The sequence below is a fragment of the Condylostylus longicornis genome, unplaced genomic scaffold (assembly GCF_029603195.1).
Source record: "Condylostylus longicornis isolate FDR11 unplaced genomic scaffold, ASM2960319v2 ptg000038l, whole genome shotgun sequence".
In the NCBI taxonomy this organism is placed as follows: domain Eukaryota; kingdom Metazoa; phylum Arthropoda; class Insecta; order Diptera; family Dolichopodidae; genus Condylostylus; species Condylostylus longicornis.
The window spans coordinates 12102884-12130783 of record NW_026578007.1 but is presented as its reverse complement, the minus strand read 5'-3'; the positions used below and the strand labels follow the sequence as shown (position 1 = coordinate 12130783).

The window sequence follows — 27900 nt, the reverse complement described above, 5'->3', positions numbered from 1 at the left end:
TTTCAAATTAGAATTCAGAGCGGCTGCCGAGTGTCAATTTTGAGATCGGAAATAAAAAACTATAAGAACTTTCATGAAATGTCTTCATACGCATATAATAAACTTAATTACAAAATAATAAAATCCCTCTTGTTTTAAACTATAAAGAATGGGCAAATGATCCCTATAAAAATTGGGTACTTTAAAAATTTCTCAGAATAATAACAAGTATATTATGTATGGGTACAACATTTTGCTTTTAAAAAAAAAATTACTATAAAAATAAAATATCAGGAAATTTAAATTCCCATTATATGTAGGTATGCATTTGTATAAGGTGCTAACATTAAGATGACGTGGCGATCATTTCTTTAAATTTTTATCTTTCTATACAAACATATAAGAGAAGCAAATTCAAAAAAAATTAAAATGGTTAGAAATGGTAAGGAGAGGAACAAAAGGAACATTAAAAGGTCATCTAATATGTAAAAAGATTATCTCTAAACAGAGCAGCTACGACTGGTATGTTTTCTTATATACTTTATTAGCTTGTCACTCTAACGATCATTGATAGGTTGAATTGATATGTCAAGTTTAGTTTTCAAATTTCAAGAGGAGCTTATGTCAAATAATTTTTTTTTCTTTTTGCAAAGTTGTTAAATTAAAAGCAAGAGTATAATTTCCATAAAATTTGTTGCTCTTTAGCAAAATATAAAAATAAAATATTTTTTGTTTTGCCTTTCACTTCTGTAAAAGTGAAAAATTTTATTATTTCCAACTTCCTTGGATTATTTGCGCGTTGAATTGAACTTTTTACATGTTTTATGTTTAACATTGACATTAAAAATTTGCATCTTTTCATTTAATTTCAAATATCGACGGGTGTTCGGGTGCAAAATGTGAAAAACAAAAATTAAAATATTTGTTGTTGAATAAACTCTTTTTAGATAAGAGATCGAAAAAACAAAAACTTTACAATTTTATGATTTAATTCAAAAGATCTCAATATTATGCGAATATAAAATGTAAGAGGCTTTTTGGTTTATGTGCTTATTTTGTTTTTGTAAATGAATTGAAGGACCGAAAATTATCTGGGCTGTTTGGGAGGGTAAAATTTATTTTGTTATTAAAAGAGCGTGTTACCGTTGTCAATTATGGATTTGATATTTTGAAAGACATCCAATATGCAATATGACTTTTGTTACAAGCTCAAAACCGGATTAGGACATCCTGTTAAGGAGTCTCAGAAATTGTGGAAGATAAGGAAGTGAAATGAAATGAATGCGGTTATGTTCATTTTATGGCCATAATCAGATTTTTTTTCAAGATAGCGTCTTTAGTCAAGATGAAATAGAATGGCAAGTTCAATTACCTCATGCACTTTTTTTCTTTTTATGATTTCCGAGGTATATGTAGACCTTTTAACAGTTTTGTAAGAAACTCAATTTTCATTACCAATTGATATTATGGCTATTTTCATCTTCTTCTGTAATTGGTATCGAAAATTGATTAATTGAGAATTGAATGATTGTTGAATCTTATTTCGGCAAAAGTGTTTTGCGCGTGGGTACGCAATATTAAAATTGAATTTAAATTTGTGCAAATATTTTTTTAATCGTGAGAATCGAAATGATTATTTAACTCTTTCTAACTGGGAATTTAATAAAGGATATTCCATGTATAAAATAAAGTATATATTTCAATTCAAATTTAATTGAATTTCTAAAATTAAATTCCAAAAACTTTATTTAACAAAAAAATTTACAATTCACAACACACATTTTTTAATTAAATTGAAATAATAATGGGCAACACTTATTTTTTTTCCGTTTCGTTATTACCTTCTGTACAGTAAGATATCTTTATATTAATAAATAAATTTTATTAGGGCTCATACTGAGATCAAAACTTCAAAAAGACCTACTGTACTTGTAACAAATATCTTATACATTTACAGATTTTGCATGAAATGTTAATACCTTCAGATACGAGTATACGTAAAAATGCGAATCTGAGACTGTTTTTTAGGTTATAATGAAAGTATGTAGTTTTTAAGCAATGGAAAATATTATAATTCAATTTCATTTTTTATTTTTTTTTCGCATATCTTTGGAATCCCAGTTACATATATACCCTTTGCATAAGTTTAAAACCAAGATAAAAAATGAAATAACAACAAATAATTTATACAATCAGAAATGAATGCAATATTATATTTAAAGGGAGATGATGAAAAATAAGAGAAAGAATAAAAAAATGGACATTGGATCACATTGCGCCATGGTTATCACATTCGATTATCAACAATGTTTTAACAAATATATGCAGGGGGGCTTCTGACTCTATATATATATACACAATATGAATGCAGTGTATTTACAAGTAAGGGATAATAAAATATGTGGCCTAAGATTTTAAAATGGCACTCTAAAAAAGCGGAATAAAATATAAATTTTAAATATTTGAAAATTAAAACAGGAAGATATTTTTGGATTACTTGTAAATATATACATAGGTGGGATTAAATTTGGAATACATTATTTTATTGAGGAAATTTAAGGGATAAATGTACGGGGATTGAATTGAAATCTAATATAACTCAAAATATAGGTGAAAATGGAAAAATGTGAGGAAATATTACAATTGTGAAGAGTTTTATTATGATTCATTCTCCTTCATCTTCATCTATTACGGATGTGATTGAAAATTTTCATTCCCTACATGCTTAAGTTTGTAGTAAATTGTACTTTTAAAATTTAATAACTAATCATGGTGAACACTTTATTAATTGGAATAGTTAAGAGAAAGCAAAATCAAAATTTCCTGGAAGAGTGTCCTACTTATTCCCTATAGTTTATAGACTATATCAAATTTTTGATTCACGAAGAAAAAAACTAATTATGCCTTGATATCAACAAATATTGGCGCCCACATACTTACAAAAAGTTTTAATATTGGCATCATATTCCGAAATTCGAGTAATCTATAATCAGTTAATATTCGACTTGCCTTTTGTTATTCTGTATGAGTTCATATATGAAAACAAAAATGTGAAGTATATCCATTCTGATTACTTTCAAAATAAAATTTCTGTAAATACTCTCACTGTCACATTACTGTCGAAAAAATCTGACACGTTACTGTCAACAACGATATGCTACAATTTTTATCATACTAAAGCAAATTCCATATTAGCCATCAGTCTCGCAAAATAATAAAAATATGTTCAAAGACTGACTGACGAGACAAATTTCGGATAGCTATTGCCTGCCAAAACAATTTTGTAGTTTACTTTTGTCAGGTATTTTTGACTAACAAAAACCTATTCAAAAGAAGACTAAAAATATCGTCGCAGTGAGAACGTTTTAGAACACTTTTAAACGTCAGGCTCAATAACTACTTGACGCATATGAAAATAAGTAACTTTGCTTAAAGTGTCATAATGCATGACAATAATTAAGGAAAGTTTACACATTTATGTGCATGATTACTAACTATAATATTATAAAAGTATTAAGGTATTATTAGTACAATAATTATTAACAATATTATTAAAGCGTAGCGATATTAAATTTTAGATAAAAAAATCTGACTTTTTTATTTTAATTTTAATTAATTATAGAAATAAGATTTTGTTGAGCTTGTCTCTAACTTTTAAAATTATTTTTTTTAGTTTTACTTTTGGATTTTAAAATAAAAAATCAAATCCCAAACAAAAAAAAAAACGAAATTTTCATGTTATCATACATGTTCGTTAAAATGTTTATACCAATAAAAAAGCAAAAAAAGAAAAGCATAAAAGTGCATAAAGAAAGCGAATTTTATATATGGGATGAAAATGGGTAAATAAATAACAAAATTACGTTAAATACACATACATCTATCTACTTTCAACGGTGTAGTTAATTGTGCAAATTTTAAAACAAAAAAAAAACACATAACATAATGTTCCCTGTCTTGTAACCAGGGGTGTTCTATATAATGTGTTCGTAGCACGAAAGCATTTTCAAATATAAAATGTACATTTTTTTTTTGATATTTTTTCTTATTATTTTTATTTTGTAATTTTGTTTTTAAAATCCCCCCCTGTATTACAAGTCTCAGTTTGTATTCAACAATATTTTTTTTTATTGCTACTGCAATCTACATACGTACTAAAAGTCTACTAAAATATCAACCTCATTTAATAGCCACACACACACACAATAAAATAGAATGAAAATTTTCAGATAACCCGAAAATGCATAACAACAGGAAAAAAAAAGAAAAAGGAAGAAAATTACTATCCGACATGAACACAATTTTAACACATTTATGCAAATCGTTGAGTGTTAATGTTGCGCACATTCAATGAATACAAAACTAAAGAAACCAAAAACATAAAACAAAAACAAAAAATTCAAAATGAAACAAAGAAAGCAAAACAAATGCATTTAACGCGTTCCACTGTTTAACATTGAAATAACTGGATTGCACTGTACTGCACTGCGGGCAAACAACGAATATATGAGAGTCGTATTCGAAAATAAAGAAAATAAAGGAAACGCATTCAAATAATACTACAATCGTATATGTACAGAATTATTAGTGAATTCAAAAAAAAAAAAACCAAAAACATAAACAACAAAATAAAAACTAAGGCAGTAGCAAATTTTCTTGTTTGTTTCCAATTGACATGCAAATCGTACCGTACATGCAAAACAAATCATACGTAAATGTGAACAACATTCGTACAATATAAAATTGTACAATAAAAAATAAACATCATAGGGTGGAAAAATTAGAAGTAACAAAAAACAAAAAAAAAGCAACAAAGAGTGAACAAAATGCTCCCACTCATTTTTGACTCATTTTGCTTTTATCGTATTTTTTTTTTTGTTGTATTTGCGGTAAAAATAAATTTTGTGGAGCCAGCGAAATATTTTTTTTCTCATTTAATGGCGTGCATCAACTTTTTTAATTTCATTTATAATATCAAAGCGAATTGATTATATCGTAATCGTAAATAAATATCGTAAGTTTTATTTAATGAAATTTTCAAAAAAAAAAAAATCAAAATGTCGCTTTTGAACTGAAAGGCGTGAATAATTGCGATAATATGTGACTGCGATAAGATTCCATGATTTGAAAACATTTTTGGGGTAAGTAAGTGTTATCGATTTTATAATAATTGATATTAGAATTGATGTGATCCTATTTATAATCGAAAAACTGAATCGATTATTAAATATGTTTAGTATAATATTTTATTGCATAGTTTACGGAGCATCGAATCTTTTATAGTTATTCAAAACAGGCATTGGATATGAATATAAAACGTATGACTGCGAGAGTTGAAATTTTACTACTAGCTCATTCTACTACTAACTACTAATTCATTCTACTAACGACAATTTAAGTTAGAGGAAAAGAATGATCTATTTTTGTAAAAGTATCTTAATGTTGGCAATTCTCAATTTATTTTTGTTTTTTAATGCTTTTGTAACATGATTCTATACATGAGCTAGCACTTTAGTACTTTCCAGACGAAATTTGGAAAAAAAAAAAACTTATTAGTTTGAATTTGTCCATCCGTGTGTTACTCTCTACTCTCTTCAAAAGTCTTGGTTCTTAAACCAGTTTTGTTTTTAATTTTTTAACTTTGTTTTACTCTTAGATGGTAAGTTTGAAATTTTCGCAGCCTGTAGACACCGATAAATAATTTATTCCTGTTAAAAAAAATTTTTTTGCACTTTCCAGCCTATCGAATTCAGTAAAATTTGAATTTTAGAGTCCTTTTTTTCAAAACTATGTCTTACCATTAAAAAATTTAATTATTTATCTTAACTTACTTGCCTTGCCGACGAATTTTGTCCATTATGTTAGAACTTTTTGTTAATTCTAGTTTTTTTTTCTCCAAAAAGTATGCAATATTTTTTTTTCTCGTAATACAATGTTGGTTTTAGTTAATACCAATTGTTGAAAAGAATACTGCTGCTTTACAAACCCTTGCTTTGATTTAACTTGATTTTTTTCCTCTGTAGAGCTGCTAAGGTTTTTTTAGGTGCAATTTTATTTCTTTTTCGAATTTTTATACACAATCGTTGTCAATTTTTTGAATTTGAAGTGTTAAATTTTAAGTTTTATGTTTAGTTGTTGTTCTCGTACAAATACTTGGGGAGACATAAATAAAAATAAAAATGTCTGAAAATAAAAGAAAAAATAAAAATTAATGCAAATAGTTACAAAAAATACGTCAAAAAGGTGTTCTAGCTACTCGTACTGTGAATTGTAAAATATACGATTGCCTAATATTTAATTGATTTGAAATTTGAGTTTATTTTTGCTCTTTTTTCGCATTTATGCAGATATGGTTGTGTACTGTCGTACCTTTTTTTGTGAATTATAATTTTTATGTTGTTTTCTTTTGTTAAGCCTATATAGTGACATTTTTCTTTTTTAACGAAAAAGGAAACAAAGAATTGTTAACTATTTTGGTCTGCTTTGTTTATTCTGGAGAAGATTCGGAATTTTTATCCAATGTTCTATTAAATTTTAAACTATACATTTATGATTGAAAATTCTTTAAAATGTTGGAATTATTTTAACCCAATATTAAGATTTTGAAGAACTACAAATATGCCTGAATTTGGAAAAGTTTGAATTTCTGAGAAAAAGAGAACTCATGCCATAGTTTGTTTTAGAAAATTCAGGGTAAATATTGTGACTAATTGGAGAGTAATCTTTTTTTTGAATGTATTGTAAATTTCTTAAGGTATTTCCATTTAAAGGCATATTATTGAGAATAAATCGAGAATTGGATTCTGCACGCTACGCCTTTTTCTTCATACGAAAGTGGTAATTTTTATCTTTTCACATGATATCACAAAGACATTATATTTGAATTAAAATTTAAGTAATTTGTAATAATTTTAGAGTAGGGGTTATTTTATATTTTGTTTCAGAGATTTACTCCTATAAGACCAATATCAAAAACAAACTATGTATGATTACAAGGGCTTAAGTTTCAAAATTTAATTAAAAAACCAGTATAAGCCTACCTATTTCTTATTTATCTAATTAACCAAATTTCTAATTTCCTTTAAGACATAAATTCTGTGCCCATAATTCATTCTTTTTTAAACTTTTAAAATGCGTAACTGCGCGAAAAATTAATTTTACTAAAAATAAGCATATAGTCACAATATGTATGTACGAATATTACAAAGTAAAGCAAAAAAAAAAATAATGTAAGAGAATTGCAATAAAAATGACAGTAGCACAATATTACCATGCAGCAACAACATAGAAGAATAATAGCAGCATGAGCAATAAGGACAACAATAAATAACATGTGAGGAAAATAAGTCTGCGAATATTATTTGATTTTGTTTTTTTATTATTTTTAGTTTTTTAGGTAGAAATTTTGTTTTTTTTTTGTTGTCAGAGAGTTAGTTACCTACACGTTTCCAATTAAATATAAGTTATAATATGGTGTAAATTGATTGCCATGTTCAATGCTTCTGGTGCGTTCCTATTAACACCTGAGTTTTGTTTTTTCGGTTTTGTTTTTTATAACAACCATACATGCTTGCAATATACGTGCGTGCATGTATACGAATTTTCAATATTGAATTTTTGAATCAAAAATTACGTACGTCTTGCACAATTCGTTAAACAAACAATTGATGGGATCAACATATAACCGACGATAAGAGGTATTGACTATTTTAGCACAAGTATTGTACAAGAATATGGAAATGTTCTTAAAATTTCAAGTTAATCTGTTAGGTTAAGTACAGCCTCCAAAAATTATAACTGGAATATCATAGGAGTTGATCAAATCGCGATATCCTCGAAGCAAACTCAGAACGTCGAACTTGAGAAAAATGCGTGTCCATACAGACTGACAGAACGACAGGTCAACATCTCTTTAGAAATAGTATTTATATTATATCCTATCTATAATTGAGAAGTGCATTTCCATTGAAAACTTGGCATACGAAATTTGGTGTCGTCACATAACCTTCCTCATTGTATGCAATACGATCGGTAAAAGAGAATGAACAAGAAAATAACACAAAATAATTTTGCAGTAGGTGGACTTTTCATTTTATTTTTCGAAATGTATAACAGAGGATCTACATATAGAAGAAGGGGGAAAAGAAATCAAAACAGACAAAATAATTGCACCGACATTGTAACTTTTATGAGATATAAGAAAAAATAAAAGAAGGTTTAGGGAATCCCATTTTGTTGTTTTCAAAGGATTGTAGACTTTTTTATGTTTTCTTTTTTCAAAAAAAAAAAAATAATTTATAGAAAATTTTCCTAAAACAAAAATCCAGCGCATATTGTAAAAAATAATTTAGTGTATTGATGTTTTAAAAATCGCCATTAAGCATGAATTAATTAAAATTCGTTAAAACTAAGTAACAAGTTCCGGGGCTACTGTTTTTTGATTTTGCTTTAATTTCATTTTTTAGTTTTAATGTATTCGCTTTTGGTGTTTTTAATTAATCAGAGAAATTAGGTTATTCTTGTTTATAATTTTTGTCTGGGATATTTTATAATATCCCGCAGTGGTTGTTTCAAAGAAACAACATGAAAATTTGGAAGAAAATTTATTTTTTTTTTTTTGATTTTCGTCTTGCGTTACATTGCAAGATTTATAATGTTGTTATTGTTGGTTGGGTATATGAAGTTTTTTAATTGCTTAACGCTTACCAAAAAATTAAATTTTCTAAATTTTTTAAATGCAAATTGAGCTCATATATAATACAAATAGAATTATAGGATTTCCAATTTCCGTCGAACTTTTATTTGTAAGAGAACTCAATAAAATTGATGAAAAAAAGTAATAACACAATAAAATTAAAGGAGTAACACAGAAGGAATAAAAGTTATAATATTAATAATAATAATAGTAAATTCCCACGGCCAACCACCCCTCCCCAACCCGCACGCGGAGGAGGCTTCTATAAATTTTTTACTATTATTATCATTATTAATTTTTTTTTATTTTTGTTTTATTATTTTTTTTTATATTTTTTTAAATAAATGCAACAAAAACTAAAGGAATAACACAGAAGCGATAAAATTTATATTATTAATAATAATAATAGTAAATTCCCACGGCGAACCACCCCTCCCCAATCCGCACGCGGAGGAGGCTTCTATTAATTTTTTACTATTATTATCATTAATAATTTAATTTTTTTTATTTTTGTTTTATATTTTTTTTTATTTTTTTTTTTGTTTATTTTTTTTTGATATTTTTTTTTTATAATAAAAGCAATCAAAAATGAACCATTAACACAAAAGCAATATTAACTAAAATACTAATGAAAAACAAAAAAACATATGCAAAACGCAATAGAAAAACGCAATCATCGTAGTGCGCGGTATAAGAACGCTTACTTTGGCCAGCTAATGGCGCGGTCCGCGTCGAAAAATTCGTTATTGACTTCGTAATCGGGCCTCAAGTTTCTTTTTCCTTTTAAAAAGAAACTTGAAAAACTCGTTGTTCGCGTAAAATTAGGTGCCGGTGCCGGAAAAGACACGGACACATAGATCTCGTCACAGTCGTTGTCATCAAGGCTGTCGAGGGCCAAACTATAATCCGCATATAATTGTGGATTGGGAACCGGCTCATCTTCAACAAAACCCGAATTGTCCAGTTCGTTAAAGCAGTCACCGTCAACGCTACCAGGTGGTGTAAGCGTATAATATCGATATGGGCTATCGTCGAGATCAAGACCCGTCAAAATATTTGGACATTGTACCTCCTCACTTACAATGCCGTTTTGAACGCAAGTTTGGTTATCTGTCATTAGAAAACCCTCTTCAAGACTAATGGTACGGGAAGAGGATCTCGAACAGTGAATCGAATACTCCTGATCAGACAATCTAACATATCGCACGCCTTTGAATGGTACAGTGCCATTCTCAAGAACAGTTAAAGGGTCCACGCTATGGAAGGAAATAAATTTATAAAAATAATAGCCAAACGCGCTACGACGGATAAATTTATAAATTGTATATGAAAAGGCAAATAAAATAAGTGAAATGACACTTACCAAATATATAGTTTCCATTTTCTAAAAAAAAAAATGAAAATGATAATTACAATTTGGTAAGTTTTTATTAAAAAAATTGAGAAGAGTAAGTTTAAAAAAATTGTTATGAAAAAAAATTTTTTTGTGAATAGTCATTGAAAAATGAACAAAAAAAATTTTTTTTCAAAAAAGAAAAAAATATAAGAATAAAAAATGTAGATTTTATTTTTTTATTCTTACATAAATTTTTTTTCACTAAAATTACAAATTTTTGTTGATTTTCTTATAAAAAATAAGGAAAACAATTTTTTCCTAACAAAATATTATAAATTTAGGGGATTTTCAAAAATGAAATTTCAATCCCTTAAATTTATAATTAAAATATAAAAAAAATATTTATTTTTATCATTTATGCATTCATAAATCGCTAAAATATTTTTTTAAATTATTTTGCAATTTATAAATGCATAAAAATGCATAATTTAATCAGAGAAAATATTTACCGCACTCCTCCTTCTAAAATATTTTCTCATACTGACAAAATAAAAATTTGTTGCCCTTTATATACAATTTTCGATGTCAAAAAATTGCTGCGATCAAAAAATTTTTATTATAAAAATTTTTTCAAATTTGTCATATTTTTAATCAAAATTTATTTGTAAAAAAAAAAATTCAAAATGTCAATAAATTGGAATTATTTTCAATAAAATATTTTTTTTTTTATAAAATGAAAAATAAATTTTCTTAGAGGTAAGCCTTTTCCAAATTTTTTTTCAAAATTGTCTTATAAATTAATTTTTATATTTATTATTTCAGTTGAAAATATTTATTATGAATGAAATAACCACAACTTTATGGAGAATGGAGTTCAGTCTGCTAAAAATTTCTCCAGTTAATTTGATTCATAGAAAAATCAAGTCCGAATTATACCATCCAGTTATATCTTGAAAGCAATTAAACTTTATTGTTGACTGCATTCTATTTAACTGGGAAGGCTATTAAACAGAAAATATGTGTGTATCTTTTCCTGGAAATTTAGATTATTTTTTTTGAATGTAATTGCCACAAACATAGGGGTTTGTTTATACATTTGTGATTTCTTTTTACAAATAGTGCCCCGAAATATATGCAATTTAATTTAAATGACAAATAAATTATTTTAGTTTATTCCGAAAAATATTGTTGGATTGAATTTTGAAAATTTCAAGAAAATAATGGCAATGAAATTTCAGAAATACTCTTTAGGAGATATTACTGAAATATTCTATATGTATATTAACCAATTGAGAAATGGAAAGATGTACTGAGTTCATTGTAACCTCTTCTACCTCTAATTTTTTCTATACCGTATTCATTAAATTTCGAATATTTAAAAATTCTATAAATATTTTTTGATTAAAACTGTACATTAGACTTTACAATTGTTTTCATGTATGGAAATCAACATGTAAATTTCCAATTAAATATCAAAGAGTCAATGTTATACAAGAATATGTCTAACAAAGTGATTTAGTTAAGATGAGTCTTCACAAATTTTATTATATTTTATGCAAATATAACCAAAATAAATAATAGTAGTGATATTGATGGTGTATGTGTGTGAAATATGCTTTTTATTTATAATGCACAAATACACTTATAATGTACAAGTAGTTCTAGTTATTTTTCGGCAACAAATTTTTAACTGTTATAAGCCCATTACGGTGAGGTTATTTAAAAATCTTAAAAAATTTTGGAGAGATCAAATAAAAACTGATTTTCTAAATTGAATTGTTAATTCTAATATTATTAGAAAAAACTTAAAATCAACAATTTTTAAATATTTTTCTAGTTAAAATTGCAACTTAGTTAACACAACCGGCTCAATGATATCGCAGAAAAATTGGTTCAGTACCATTCAAATTCAGTGTATAACCAACGTTCAAACTTAGACCCCATGTATGTACTATACTATGTAACTCTTTACATAATTCAATCAAATTTATTAATATTCTGCTAATCTTATTAAATCTCTTCAGTAATTGTTATAAAGTGTTGCCATACATATATAAATTCTATATGTTTTCATTTTATGTGATAGTTTTATACACTCATGTTGTTAAGTTTTCAAATTCCGAAAGATATTAGATTTTAAATTTTGAGTTCAAATACACATACTAGTTTCAATTCCAATTTCATTGAACACATTTATATTGTTCTTCTCATTGGTAAACATTCTTTGAAAATCCAAGGGGCTGCAACATACATACATAAATCAAGTATATGTATGTTAAAAAAATAATTTATTTTTCTAGATTTTAGTTTATTCTGTTACTTGTTCATCCTGTTCTTTTAATGCAGTATCAGCTGCTGTAGAGTCCAGACCTGAAGCTGAACCTGAACCACTAGTTGTTTATCAAAGATCTTAGATAATTCCCTCGTGGGCTTAAATTAACATACATACATATGTACATAATCAGTTGTAGGAACTGAAAATGCACAAGCAGTTATTAATCTGTATTCAGCTATTTTTCGGGTTGAAAAATAAAGAACTAATTCTTCACAAAATATTAAACATGGCCGTCTTTCCTTTTCACAATTTGATTATTAATAAATTTTGGAATTTGTTTTCAATAAAAGTTTTAAAAATAATTTTTACGAACTTTCAAGAATACTTTTAAATTTCCAAATTGACAAAACAGTCAAAATTGAAAATCACTACTAAGATTAAAGAATTTTTAAAGAATTTTTTCTTGAAAAACCATCTTTGGTATAAATAGATTTAATTCGATTATTTTTGTTTAACTAATTGCCTCATAAAGCAATACCAAAATAAATTTTTTCCAAGATGAAAGAAGGAAGGTTGAAATATTAAAAGTTAAAATTCATAATGTTAGAACCAATGAAGAAAATAAGAGTCTAAGATTAAATTCGAGTCTTGCAAGGCCATTGTTTTGGCGAGATATGGGAGAAAGAGGATTTTCCATGTAAAGCAACAAAATATCAACACTAGGCAAGAGTTGTTTTAAAATTTAAAGAGAAGAAGTTAGATTTTTTAAAATTTCCAGTTATTCAGGGAATTATACAATTTGCATTCTTTATACTGGCAGGCTCAAATAGATTTTGCGATGACTGTTGTAGATTTATAGATTTGTACAACGGGGGCAACAGTGCATCGCGACCACGTAGAAGGATCTATTGTTCGCCCCCATCCGAGTGCGGGGCATGCCTTACAACACACTGTTAACGAAGAACAAAGTTTATCACTGCTAAAATATGGGTAATGTAGACTTTATGTGGCCAGTTCGCGAATTTTGAAACCGTTTGATTTATTCATATATAAAAGAAAACATAATATTCATATGTGCTTGAAATTTTTTTTTTGAAGTATTTTATTTCTTAAAGTTTGCAGATAGTGATTAAATTATAATTTCAGCAGAGTGACAAAAAAAAAATTTATAAAATAATTTGAATTTACACTTAAGTTCATTGCACCATTTTCTTTGTTAAAAATCCAGTTGCTTTTTCCAGTTTAAACCACAACAGCCGAACCTAATCCATCAACAACAACGGGACTTAAAATAGAACCATGTCCAACATGTGCTGAATAAGTTAACGGATATCCATGATAAGCTGAATATGTATTAACTAATGGTAAACCAGCACTATAAGCTGAAACGACTAATGGTTCAGGTTTTGGTTCTGGTTTTGCTTCAGGTTTTGCTTCTGGATTTGCTTCTGGAACTGGAACAGCCAAAACAATGCTTAAACAAGCAACAAATACAATGAACTGTAAAATAATCAGCAAAAGAAGAAAAAAAATTATTAAACTGACATTTTAATTGTCAAATTAAATTTTTTGTTCTCTTACCAATTTGGCAAACATTTTGCAAAGATAATTTTTTTTTAAGTTTAATGTGATCAATAAGAACGTTAAAGCTTAACTCTGATTTTTGCAAGTACTTTTGAAGGCTTTTATAGTAGAAAAATATGAGATCAATTTTTACGATAAAAAATTATTAATTTTGTTATGTAACAGAAATTTTGAATATTTTAATTTATTTAAGTGTAGAATAAAATTGATTGAAATTGAAAGTAAAGCAATAATTTTGATGAAAATGAGAACTGAATTTAATTTTCATATTCGCAATTATGAGCTTAAGAACAAAAACGGAACAAGTTGTATGTTGAATTGTTATCATCTTTAACGGTATTCGTTTAAGGCATATATGGAGCAATATTACCTTAGAATTAGAACCGTACCATTACTAAATCGAAAAAATGGAGTAAATCAAATTTTGTGTGACAACGCAAATAATGACGAAAAAATATTAGGGGTCTAGAGAACTTCAAAATCTTTCAATTTACCGAAATATTGAGGTAAAAATAGTGGAAGAGCTACGATTATGGCTTATTACAGATGTTTGCAGAACAGAAAGTATATTCGGTCATATTACTTGGCGAAGCAAATTTTCTGTTTCAGCCATATTTCTTATGATATCCAGTTATAGCTCTTGATGTAGATATGAATTTGATCTTTTATTTCAAAACTTTCTGAACTTGCTTTTATATGTTAACATTTGAAGGTTTTTCAAGTAATATTTTCCAAATTAAATTTATAAATTAAAATAACATCGAAAATTTCAGAAAACTACAATAGTATTTGGTGAGATTTCAGTGTTTTCATAAAGAAGAGCAGAGTGAAAGCAATGTGCAAGGCTACTGTTTACCCTTACTTGAAGTAATTTGTCATTTTCTTAAATCCTTATAACTTGAGTTTGAATCAAATTTAAACAAATAAAATAAAATTTTCGTTAAAATTTGGAAGTTTTACGCCACAACACCTTAACCTATAGGAAATTTAATCTGTAAACTCGGAAGATTTATTAACCCCACTGTACAAATCTACTATCTAGAACTAGGATGGTTATATTTTTTCTGGGAGACATAGAGCGATAATTGTCATAAATAAAAGTAATGAAACATAATTTAATCGATCTACTCTTCAAAACGAATAGCAGTGCACGAACATTTTTGTCTCCCTTAACCCTATAAAGTAGCTAAAAATATTTATTTAAGACAGTAAATTGTCTTGTTGAATTCAAAATATTTGGAATAGTTGCTAAGATGTTCTTTATGCATATTAACATGGCAAAAGAAATCTTACCAAAAATATTTTGAAAATGATGTCAAAACGGAACCATACAACTTACATTATCGTAAATTTATTAGATAATTGGTAAATGTAAATTGTAAACAAAGTAAGCTTAATATACTATCGCATAACATAAGACCTACAGGTTTTTATCTGATAATTTTGTAATGCTGGGAATTGGTAATTGCTTTTTCATATAAATCGACAAACCGTCCATACGTCTCAAAAAGATTTTTTCTGGAAACAGACCTTATCACCTAGAAGCATTATTTACAAAAGTTTACATAAAGATATTTTTCTGTATAGCTTAAGAACATGGAGACCAATTATGAAAAATCAGGGCTAAATCACATATAAAGAGCAATTATGACCTACATATCGTCGAAATAACAAACAAGTACAATCGTATACTCACAACCGGTCCTCATAATTACCATATTTTTTGAAATAACTATAGAAAAAAAAATTTCGCTTTCAATAGAATTTAGGCAAATGCTCCTCTTTTGATACGAGTTTTTTGTTCTTTTATTCAAATATTCCGGATATACATACAAAATTCTATTGTAAAGAATTTTTTACGATTAAAATTTTCAATTTATAGATTCATAAAATTTTAATGCAAAATCTTGTATTCAATTTTAACTATTGACATAGGCATATGGAGTGATCGAAATTTAAATATATAGTGAAAACCTGATATAAAAATCCCACATGCGTCAGAAATTTGTACTTGAATTCAATTACTTATTTGATGTTCAATTACTCGCTACACAATGATTTTTCTAATCTTGATTTAAAAAAAAACAGGAATTTCAAACATAATTAAAAAATTTATTTTTATACTTTTTTTCGAAAAAAAAATAATTTACATAAATTTTTTTCGTAAATTAAATGCGGTAACCGAATTACCTCGATTCTCTTTTGTTACAAAATTTTTATCAATTGAAGTTGATCTCAATTTCAATTTGCTATATAAAAGAAATGTGAATTTTTATTTTATTATCATTCAAGTTACAAACTTACAATAGTTACAACAATTTCAAAAACTCACAAAAAACCTAAAATCAATTCAACATGTTTGCCAAATCGGTAAGAAAATAAAAGTGTTCTGGTATAGTTGCAATCTTTATTATAATTGCAATCTAAGCCACATAATTTAAATAAATTAAAAATTATTCATTCTTCTTTCTCTGTAACAGTTCATTGTATTTGCTGCTTGCTTAAGCATTGTATTAGCTGCACCAGAACCAAAAGCTGATCCAAAAGCTGATCCATTAGTTGTATCTACATACAGTGCTGGATTACCACTTATTAATACATATGCAGCAGCTAGTTTACCAATTGTAAATGCATATTCACATTCACATGTACATCATGCACATGCTGCCGCTCATCATGCACATGCACTACCAATTCATTCTGCTAGAACTGTAGCAATTGATGCTCCAGTTGTTACAGCTGATGTACCTGTAGCTGTTGCTGCTGCTAATCCATTACATTATACAGCTGTTAGTTCTCCAGCAATAGCAGCAGTTGTCGTTTAATTTTTTTTATTTTTAAAATAAAAAAATTAAAAGAAATGGAGTATAAGCTTTAGAAAAAAGGGCAACTACGAATTGGTTTCTTTTTTTTTTTCATTACTTAAATTTCAAATATATAATAAATTATATAAGGTGTTCAAATAAAAGTGTCCCATATATCAATTTGGTTCTTAAGATAATAAAAATTATATTGTGTTCATAGCAGAAAATTTTGTGTTTGGTTTACTTTTAAATTTTAATTGTGTGTTCTTTTGTGTTTAAAAAAAAAAATTGTTGCTCATACACATATATGAATATGTGCTTTACCAAAATATTATTTGAAAACTATATAATATTTGTATTGCGTGTGTTCCTAAATTACAGGTGTGTTCCTATAAATTTACTGTGAAATCACATAATATAAAATTTGCTCACCACTGGGGACTTACTACATAATTCAATTTTCATGGAACGATTTTTGTATTTGAAGACATGGAAAGGTCGTAATTTGTACTGCCTTACCATTTCTTCGAATATTTTATTTCATTAGAAAAAAAAATTTTTTCTAGCCCGGACCCCTCTCAAGTCACCTATTGAAATTTGTAACATTTGAATTTTCGGCAACTTATTCTTTCGAAACTTCAAACAAATTTAAATGAGAAGCTTCAAAAACATAACTATTTATCTTAACATATTACTTAACTACCGAATTCGAATATTATGCTAAGGATGAGGACATCTAAGATTAGGTCGAAACTAATTGCAATTTATCGCTTCATATTCGTTGTTATACAGTATGTTATGTTTTCGAGAGCATCAATTGAAATAATTTGGTATTATAATCGAAATAAATTTAATTAATGTAATAATTATGTAGATTATTTTTTAACATGTTGAAAGTATTACTTTATAGGTTTGGTTCAAATTTATTTCCTTATTATGGTAAAAATATGAGAAATTATAAGAATGTTAACAGTATGTTATGTTTTCGAGAGCATAAAGATAAGAACTCTTAACCAATTTCAATAGCTATTCAATTTAATTTTTAAACTAACATAATTTTTTTTTAAAATACCTTAATATGTATTGTTGGTGAATGAATTTGGAAATACTTAATATTAAAAAGTTTTTTTATTCTATATTTTGCACCCTTATTGTGAATCTCCCTCGTAGAATTCTACGAATAGTTCAAAATAAGTTACGCACGTAGACGTTTTAGTAATTATAAATCTCATTCGTAGAGATTATGAATCTGCAATGGAATTAAATTGAACTTGTTTCCATTGATGTAGTTGTTTTAGAAATACAAAACTAAGACAAAAATCTGCGATTGGAAAGAAAACGTCTTGGAGATGTTTATAACCATTTTTATTTGGATAATAAACAAATACTTGAAACAAATAATCAAAACCTTAAAAAAAAATTAACAGACAACTTTTGAAAACCGGCTTTTTATATTTGAAAATTTCATTAGTAGAATTTTGACATTTATTTTCAATACGAGTGTAATTCATAATTACTCTATTACCAATTACGGTATACAATTCTACTACTTCGGAATTCACAATATGAAATTGGTAATTTCTTTGAAATTTAGTGCTGCGAGTACAATAAGGTTGTTGGTGTCTTAAGTTTTGAAACTTTAAATTTTTAATAATTGACAAATTTGTATTGTCTGTATGTTTATACAAAAATATGAGAATTAAAGAGTTTTAAGAAAAATCTTAAGAAATTGTGTTTATTTCATTCCAGTTAAAGATTTCTAAACAAATCATTTAAGGGGTCTGTTGTCGGCTTAGCTCGCTTTAGATGCAGATTTCTCGGGGACTTAGACTTGAATTCTCATGAATCGTCGTGCATGGCGGACCTCTTAAAATTTATAGGAAGCCTTAAAGCCCCATACGTAACATAACATAACATAACATAAGGGGTCTGTTCCTTATTCAAATCCCGACACCAATAAAAATTGTTCTTTTTTTCTTCTTAAAAGTTACACAATTGAAACACTCTGTTTTTTTTTAATCAAATTTATCACATTTTTATTTTTTAATTTTCTCTTTTTTTCTTCTATAATTTAATATTATTTTTAATTTATACAATTATTTACTATTAATCATTTATTTTAAAATTTAATAGTATATAATTTATAATTTAATTTAATTTAATTTAATTTAGTAAAGTTATTACTTATATATTTTTTCCAATATTATTATGTTTTTTTTTGTTTTTTAATATCAATTTGTTTATTTGTTAAAAAATTCTAATTTTTTTTTTAATTTTTGCCATTTTTTTTTTAAATTTTTTATATATATTTTTTTTTAATAAATAGTACAATTATAATAATTTATAATAGATTTCTTCTTATTCTTTTTTTTTTTTAAATAATAATTAAAATTAATTAAATTCCCATTTTAAATATTTAATTTTATTTTATTGTAACTTAAATTTAAAAATTTAAAATTTAATTTTTTATTTATTAATATAAGTTTTATACATAGTTATATGTACACATATATATATATATTAATTATATATAGAAAAATTTACAATTTGTTATATTATTTTTAATTAGTATAACTATTTAATATTTATATTTATATAATGTATGTAGAGGGAATTATAAATTTATGAATTTTTGAGATTTTTTTAATTATTAAATATTTTGAAGAGATTTTTAATGAATTTTTTTTTCTTTAAATGTACTTAATACTAAATTAACAATTATATTATTAAATTTAATAACAAATTTTGGGATTTATTAATTTATTTTTTATTTGTATTAAATATTTTAAATTAAAATTTTATATTTAATATAAAGAATGAAATTATTTACAAAAAAAAAAAATGAAATGGTAATAATTTTAGTTTCATTTTAATAATTTTTTTTAAAAGGAAATCACTGGTAATTATTTTGTTAATAGGTTTTGATGACGTAAACATTTAATACGCGTATGCATATTTTGATGTATAAGGTGTATTTTTAATACTTTATTTAAGTATTTATATAAATATACAAAAGTATTATATGTAGTAGATGCAGAATATGCAGTAGATCTATACATGTAGAATTGAAAATTGATATTCTTTATGTATTCTTATAATTCCATAAGTTATGCGGGTTTAAAATTGGTTTTTATTAAAATTGACAATTGTCATAGCATGAATTTGAAAAATTTATTTTTCGGTCGCGAATTTTTAATTGAATTGATTAATTTTTTTTTGTCTAGTGCAAAAGAAAATCAAATTGGAATAATGTAATTTGATTTGCTTGGTTTTTTTTTTCGACATGAAAGTTTAAAAGACAAGAGGACAGCAAAAAAAATATTGTGCACGGGTTTGACCGTATTTTTGAAAATTCAGTTTTAACTTTTTTAGTATAGTAAGTAACTTATATGCAGTGTCCTAGTTTAAGAAGAAATGTCAAGCAAGTACTTTTGAAAATTAAGTTCCAAAATAGCAGTATTTTTGAAAATCCCAGTAGTGTCAATTAGTCATGTCAGATATATGAAAAAATTGACAGTTGTATTTTTTTTGCAGAAAACTATGATTTTTTTTTTAAAAATTTTTTTTTTTTTGTAACAACTTTTCTGTTTTTAAAATAGTATTGGGGCTTTAGATTTTTTCTCAATACTTGACGTAAGAATTTTTTTGATTTTCTTTATAACTGTCAGTACTGAATTTTACTTGTATATCATGACGAAGATTAAGTACTTTTGCATCTTCTTTTCTAATTCATCAATTTTCATTTAAAAACTTTTAATTATACTTAAATTCTCTTCTTTTCATTTATGAAATAAAATTTTACCAATAAATACATAATTAATTAACAATAAATATTAATTTTTTTTGACTATACATATATGTATGTATGTTGTATAATATGAAATTTACATAATTTCTTTATACATAAATTTAAAATTTTCATTTTTTTTTGATATTGGTTTTTTATTTTTAATATTCTAATACTGGAAAATTTTTCTGTAAACTATTACGTTCGGTATTGTCAAATTAATTCAATTAACTGACAGATATTGATGACGAAAATTAAATTAAACGAAAAATTTGAAATCAAAACAATATGACAGTCATCATTTAATTGAAATGTGTATTGTCATATCAGAATATATAAAACTAAATGTGTTTTAATTTAAATTTTTTTTTAAATTTGAGCACTTAAATAAAACATTTGAGTACAAAAGCTTTTGTTCCCGAAGGCAAAAGCAGTAATAGTAGTAGTAACCAAAAAAATCTTATTAAGTATATTTTGTTTTCATAAATAGCATTTAATACGTCAGTATTCTAAAACTTTAATTATTTTTAAACATGAAATTTCCAAAAATAAAACCTAGAGGCTTTTTCTGACCAAATACTTTGGGATTGAAAAATTTTATTGTGTTAAATTTAAATTCAATTCAAGTTTTTTGTACACTGATTTAGTTTTCAAATAAATTAATATTGTGGCAACGCCAGAATATAAAATTTTTGTGGTTTATAATTTTGGCCGATAGATGTATAAGTATTCTAATTGCAATAATGACAATATCAAACGTATAAAATAGGGATGGTACCCACGTTTCTTTTCCTTTCTTTTTTTAAGTCTAATATTTTGGATTTAATTTATTTTTTGAAATTTTGAAAATTATTTTTGTATTTTTCAACATTTTCTATTGTGTTTGTGTAATTAAATTAATTTTGTTTGAAATTTTATTGGAATGCGCTCTAATTGTATAATTAATTCATTTTTTTTGGAAATTTTAATTTTAATTTTTTATATTTTTTTTTTTTGTATTCCTAAAAATATTTTACACACATTCTTTTATGACTAGGAAAATTATTTAATAATTTTTTTTTGTATTTTTACCAAAAAAAGAATAGTTTAGTTGAAAATATTTTTTTTGTTTTTTTTTTTACTTTTGCTTTTATAATTCTTTTTTTTTTTTAATTAACATTTAAAACTATAATTTTATTGAAAAACAAATTTAATTTACAAATGAGTTTTTTAATGATTGTTGCTTTTTGTGCTAATAGCACAGCACGTCAACCATATATTATGATGAAGATTTGTTATAAAGGAGTAAGAAGATGGTAATATTTTTATACTTCATTTTGCATACAATGCATAGTTGAATGTGAATCTTGTGATAGTTCGTCCATTGATGATTCTGTTTTAATGAAACGAAAGGAAAAAGGAAAAAATATTATTAATTATGATAATTGTCAAAAATTTTAAATGATTAGCTACATAAGAATAAAAATAAATTTCACTAACGGTAACACTGCTACAATAATTTCATAGTTCATGTAAATCAAATGTCATATTTTTTACATATTTTGTGTTATTGTTACTGTCAGTATAATTAAATAAAGTTTTTCGAAATTAAAAGGTGAATAAAATAATTTAAACAAAATTGTGATCGATTCAGTGAAAATGATTGTGTTCTAATGAATTTGTTAATAAAAAAAAACTTACCATGAGATTGAAATAATGATGATCCATTAGTACCATTTAACGGAATTGAATTTTGTGAACTAATTATAGAATTATGTGAATATGCAAATTGTAAATTAATATGTCTAGGAATTGGATTGTTACCATCTGGTTCTCGAACTGAAAATTATAAAAAATAATTTAAATTTTAATTAGTGAACAAAAGGAATATAAGGAATAAATGTAAGTGTATTTAAATATAAAAATATAAAATAATAAAATTATATATTAACAATTTAAAAATAAAACTTCAATTAAAATGCTGATGGAATGAATACATGGAATGAAAAACTAGTGTCAAATTTAACTCAAATACGGCTCAAATTGAGATAAATAAAGTATAATATAAAAAGGAGACTTTGACATAAAGAGGAATTTTACTTTCATAACATAACGCAGATTTGTAATTTGACAGAAAAAACACATTGACATAAACAAATAATTGAAAACAAAGACAATTTTCAGGAATAATGCGACCTTCTGATTAATCGAAACAGATGGAAAAGCACAGCAGACCTCTAAATTGCTATATAAGATCTGAATTCCCTAATTTTAGAAAACTTAATTTAATAATCATCGAAAAAAAATTATTTAAAAAAATTTTAAGAAAATCAGGAAATCGATAAAATGTTTTTAATTTTCTCTTAAAATTATTGTGCATAATATTTATGTAACATCCTTGTACAGAATATAAGGCCTAAAACCCCAACTTTCACTAACACCTAAACTATAATTACTTACTTTTATTCTTACCAGCATGTATATGTTTTTTCTGTCTCGCTCTTGAATTCTGAAACCATACTTGTGTTACACGTTTACTTAAACCAGTTACTGATGCTATTCTTTCTAAATCTTGACCATCTGGATTACTATCTATTTGAAAATTTGCTTGTAGTACTTGTAGTTGTTCTTCAGTGAATGTTGTTCGGACACGTTTCGTTTTACTTTTATGATAGCCATCACCGTCGCAACCCTCTGCAATTGCATAAAAAAAAATTATTACATTTTAATAATTAGGTATGAAAGATTTAAAATTGTTTCTGAAAATTTTCAGTGGAAGAAGAAATAAACTACAAATACGAATTAAAATATAGTTGGGTCAAACCAATGGTTTGTATTGTAACACTTCAAATGCTGGTTTTAAATACATACAGTCTATGTGTACCTACCACACTATAAAAATTATTTTCATTCATACACAAAACTATTTCTAGGATTGCATATATTTAGGATGATGCATATATGCAGTCTTTGAAATAAAGCAAAAATTGCGTGAGTTGAGAAAAATAATTAGGTTGTTTAATGTTACGGAATTTACCGTTGCGTTTTCAGAAATTTGGAAAAGCTTGTGGTTCAAATTTTACAAATATCAAGAGGCGATAACTTCAAGAGGGTGGAGATGGAAAAAAATTTTCTTCTTAGTGTCTAAAAGCTGATAAAATTTCAAGTTACCACAACCGGGCGTCTAGAACAAAACGAGATAAAAAATTTGGAAAAAACGGATTTTAGATAATGGTAAATTTCAACGGCTATTTTGTTTTTTCAAAGTTTAGCCTTTCTGCGTTTGCAAAATTTCAAAAAGTGCTAAAAATGAAAATTCCGATTTGAAAGTGAATAAAAAAGGTGACTGAAAAGGCGCTTTCATAACCAGGGTGTAATAAAATAATCGTTTTAGTAACAATTTTCTTAATATTATATATTTATATTATATTATAAAAATATTTACATGTTTAATTTATATAAATTCTCGGGACAGATCGAAAATTGGGAGACTTAAAAGAGAGTACATTCAAAAATGTTACATAAAAATTGCATATTTACAGGAGTAGCAATTTAAAATATCTTAAGCAATTATGAAATCTTTTATTATTTTGAATTATTTAAGTGTTTATAGGTGAATTGCAATGAATTTCAAATATTTAATCAACAAAAATAAATTTAATCATTTTGATAAGAGTGTAGAATAGTTTATATTTCCCCTTTTTTTAAGAATATTGAAAAAGAGTGGAATTAGTTTATGATATGCTTATGCTTACGAAAATTTACAACCTACAAAATAATGAAATAAACTTGCAAACTCCTTTTAAATAATATTTTCAAATAATACTTTTATTATGTTAAGATGTAAAATTTAAATACTATGAATAATTCACCACATTTCGAACGTACAGTTAATTTAAATATAAGCTTTCAATTTGAAAATGGAAAACAGCAATAATTATATGAAAATTTCAATTCTAACATAAAAAATATGAGTTTACACGTTGCATACACAGTTACACAATTAGGATAATAAAAGCATTTATGTAAGTAAACTAAACTCAATGTAAATGTCATTTTCATAAATATATTACATAAATTACGCTCCTACAACTGTAAAAACAAGGTAAACTCATTACGCATTACACGCATTAAAGAGTAAAAATTTCCGTAACGCAAAAATTGCATTGTAATTGAATTTTTATTGAAGTAGTTATATATTCTCTTCCTTATTACAAAATTATTTTCTTTTCTTCTTAAATAAATAAACAAAATACATGAAATGAATTTTAAATTTAATTTTCGAATAGAAAACAGTATACATAATTGCATTCAATTGTAAAAAGCCGCTTGTATGCATTATTTTTGTATATTTTAACTGTACCATATCATCTTAATTGAAGTGTTTGAAAATATTGAAAAAATTAAATAAATAATGAGATATCATAAATAATTAATAAATAAATATTTACCATCACTTGAAGTCGTACCGCCTTCAATAGTTTCCAAATAATGTGCTTTACATAATACTCTGTCATCCATTAAAGCAAATTGTTCACCAGTTGAAAGTTGTCGACCGCATTGATCACATGCAAAACATGCTAAATGAAAAACTAATTCACGTGCTCGTCTTACCCAATCTGATGCTGAAATACCACGACAACATTTTGAACATTTTGCACCGAAATTTCTGTAATAAAAACAAAGTGGGGAAACAAAATATGTATGTGATGAATAATTTAAAAATTAATGAAATTTATTTAAGAAACAACTTATGGAAAATTATGCAAATATGCAATAAACAATTTTAATTATTGAATTACGTCCAGTTGAATTGAGTAAAAGGCTTTATATTGCCGCATAACTGTTTAGAAGAATATTTTGATTTATTATGCAATTGTAAAGGTTTGAGATCTAGAATACTGAAAATATTTAATTATATTTTATAACTGTACTATATACAGTCGAGACACAGAAAATACAGTAGGCTACCACACCATTAAAATTATTTTCATTCATAAACAAAACTATTTTTAGGATTATGCAGTCTTTAAAATAAAGCAAAAATTAATATAAAGTGGGGTTAACATAATGCTCGATTTTAAGGGTTACTTGTGTGAGTTAAGAAAAATAATTATATTTTTTAATGTCATGGAATTTATCGTTAGCTTTTTGCGTTTATAGAAATTTGAAGAAGGTTGCGGTTTCGGAAATATATAAAGCATCAAAAATTAAATATGAATCTTGTACAACATATAAGAGTAGAGATTATTTTAAGAAGCGGATAAGATATTTTCGACCGCAATGCATACAATAAGGGAGGTTATGTGATGGCACCATATTTCAGATGTCAAGTTTTCGGTGGAAACGTATTTCTCCGTTGCAGGGAAGCGTACGATAAAATATTTTTTAGAGATATTGTGGGCCGAACTGAGGCTGATCTTTTAACATATTTACGGAACGAATTGATGAATTGATTTGTGGTGATAATGATATTTTTAGTAATTTTGTTTATGTTTATAAAAATAATATCTAACATCACTATCGCTAAGTGAGGCTTACTATAAGTCATTAAGTAATCTATTAACGTATATTTTAAAGCTTCTGAAACTTTCATTGATTACTTATTCTAAGTATTGAAAAGAGTAAAAGACCACGTAACTTGCTTCTTAAAATAAGCCTTAAAATATTTGAAATGTACCCAATTAGCAAAATTTATAGGAGTTACATTTAGATTATGCGAAAATTTTCCATGTATCAAGGAATTTTCCTTTTTTGCGGAAATGGATGAGGACGAAGTTAGGGTTTTCAAGGTGGAAATAACTTATGATAAGTTTGTGCTTATACAAATTATGTTTGCACAATCTACTTAGGAATTGTATCTTTAATCAATAATTTTTTATTTTCATTTCGTATCCTTTATTAAATTTCTCTATTTATTTTAAAAATTTTTTCAACCACATCCAAACGTAACAATTTTCTTGCAATTCACTTTGTTTTTTTCTTTTGAATTGTAAAAATTCCAACCTAACGATACAACAATAACCAAAGAAAAGAAAATATGTCAAGAAAACAAAAAAAAAAACATGAAAGTGAAAAATAACAAAAGAAAAAAACATTGAAACATTGAAACAAAAACACAAAATAAACGAACAAAAAAAACCCATAGAGATTAACAATGTTATCTATAAACATTCATCCACCTATCCCATAGTTCCGTGTCATGTATAGCATTTTCGAAAAATAAGAAAAACAAAACGTAAGATAAAAATTTCGAAAGTCACTCCCCTTTCAAAAATAATACAAAAGAATAAAAAATAAATGTGGAGTTTTCGAAATTCTACAAAAAAAAAAATTGAGTGTTAGACAAACAAAACGCTTTTTTGGAGACTTTTTTTTCCATATTATCGTTGTGTTGTTGTTGCTGTTTTTGTCGTTTTTGTATTGCTGTTTTGTTATTTGTATTTTAATTGTACCATGCCATGTTATTTCAATAGTGTCTATAAATGGGTGATAAAATTTATTTTTTTTTATCTTTGTTTGTATTTCTTACATTTTTATTTATTTACTATTTTTTTGTATAAAGCATAGAGAGGGACTAAAAAAATATTTTTTTTTTGTTTCTAGACATTTTTTTTTTTTTGTTTATTATTTTCGTAATGCTATTGTTTTTCCCTTTTTATGCGACTGTCATTGTGGAAAGCTAAAAAAACTGTCATAATTTGATGTATGTTATAATTGTGTCATGTCATGTTTTAAATGTTTCAATTTATATTCGGTATATTTTCTTATACTGATTAAGAAGATTTTTTTCTTCATATATTTGATTTTTTAAATTATTGGTTATGACATAAATAAATAGAATATTAAAAAGAAAGTAGATAAAAGTAATAATCAGATTATTGAAGCCCTCTATATAAGTATGTTTACATAAGAAATATTTCTGAAATAATTTATGAACGTGTACGTCAAAGAATACGTCATTGCCTTCTTAAGTTTACTAATATTTTACGATATTAGAAATTTGCAATATATTGAGATGAGCCTATTTATTAGTAAATTATATTTTAAGAGCAGTATTTAATTAACATGGTACTCGTAGAAGAGGATTGCAGTAATTTCATACAATTTGCAGTTTTATTTTAAAATGTAAAATAAGTCTAAATTATACCTGTCAAGACAATTAATAAATTTCTTAACCATAAGTAATTAATAAATTTCTTACAAAATCAGTTCTACTAGTTCAAAATAAACAGATGAAAGCATAATTAATTTTGCCTTAACATTATGTAATATTTGCGATATTTCTTGTTGTGCAAGAGTTATTTAAATATTCTGTTAGCATTTGTATGTTGAAGAATCTGAATCAACGAAAACTATTAATGAATTCATTTGTTGTTTATTATTCATGCGTAACAGGGAAGGCACAAAGAAATATTGGGCAATTTTATGCCAAATTTCGAATTCGAAACATTTTCCCTG

General features: G+C 25.8%; 1 protein-coding gene across 1 annotated transcript; it reads left to right on the top strand.

Annotated features, from left to right (window-relative positions):
- The first annotated feature begins 16176 nt into the window (after positions 1–16176).
- Positions 16177–16749, top strand: LOC129609320 (uncharacterized). Its single transcript, XM_055521284.1, has 2 exons — positions 16177–16239; positions 16350–16749. The coding sequence occupies exons 1-2, from the start codon at positions 16225–16227 to the stop codon at positions 16692–16694; spliced, it is 360 nt and encodes a 119-aa protein (XP_055377259.1). The 5' UTR covers positions 16177–16224; the 3' UTR covers positions 16695–16749.
- Positions 16750–27900: the final 11151 nt, after the last annotated feature.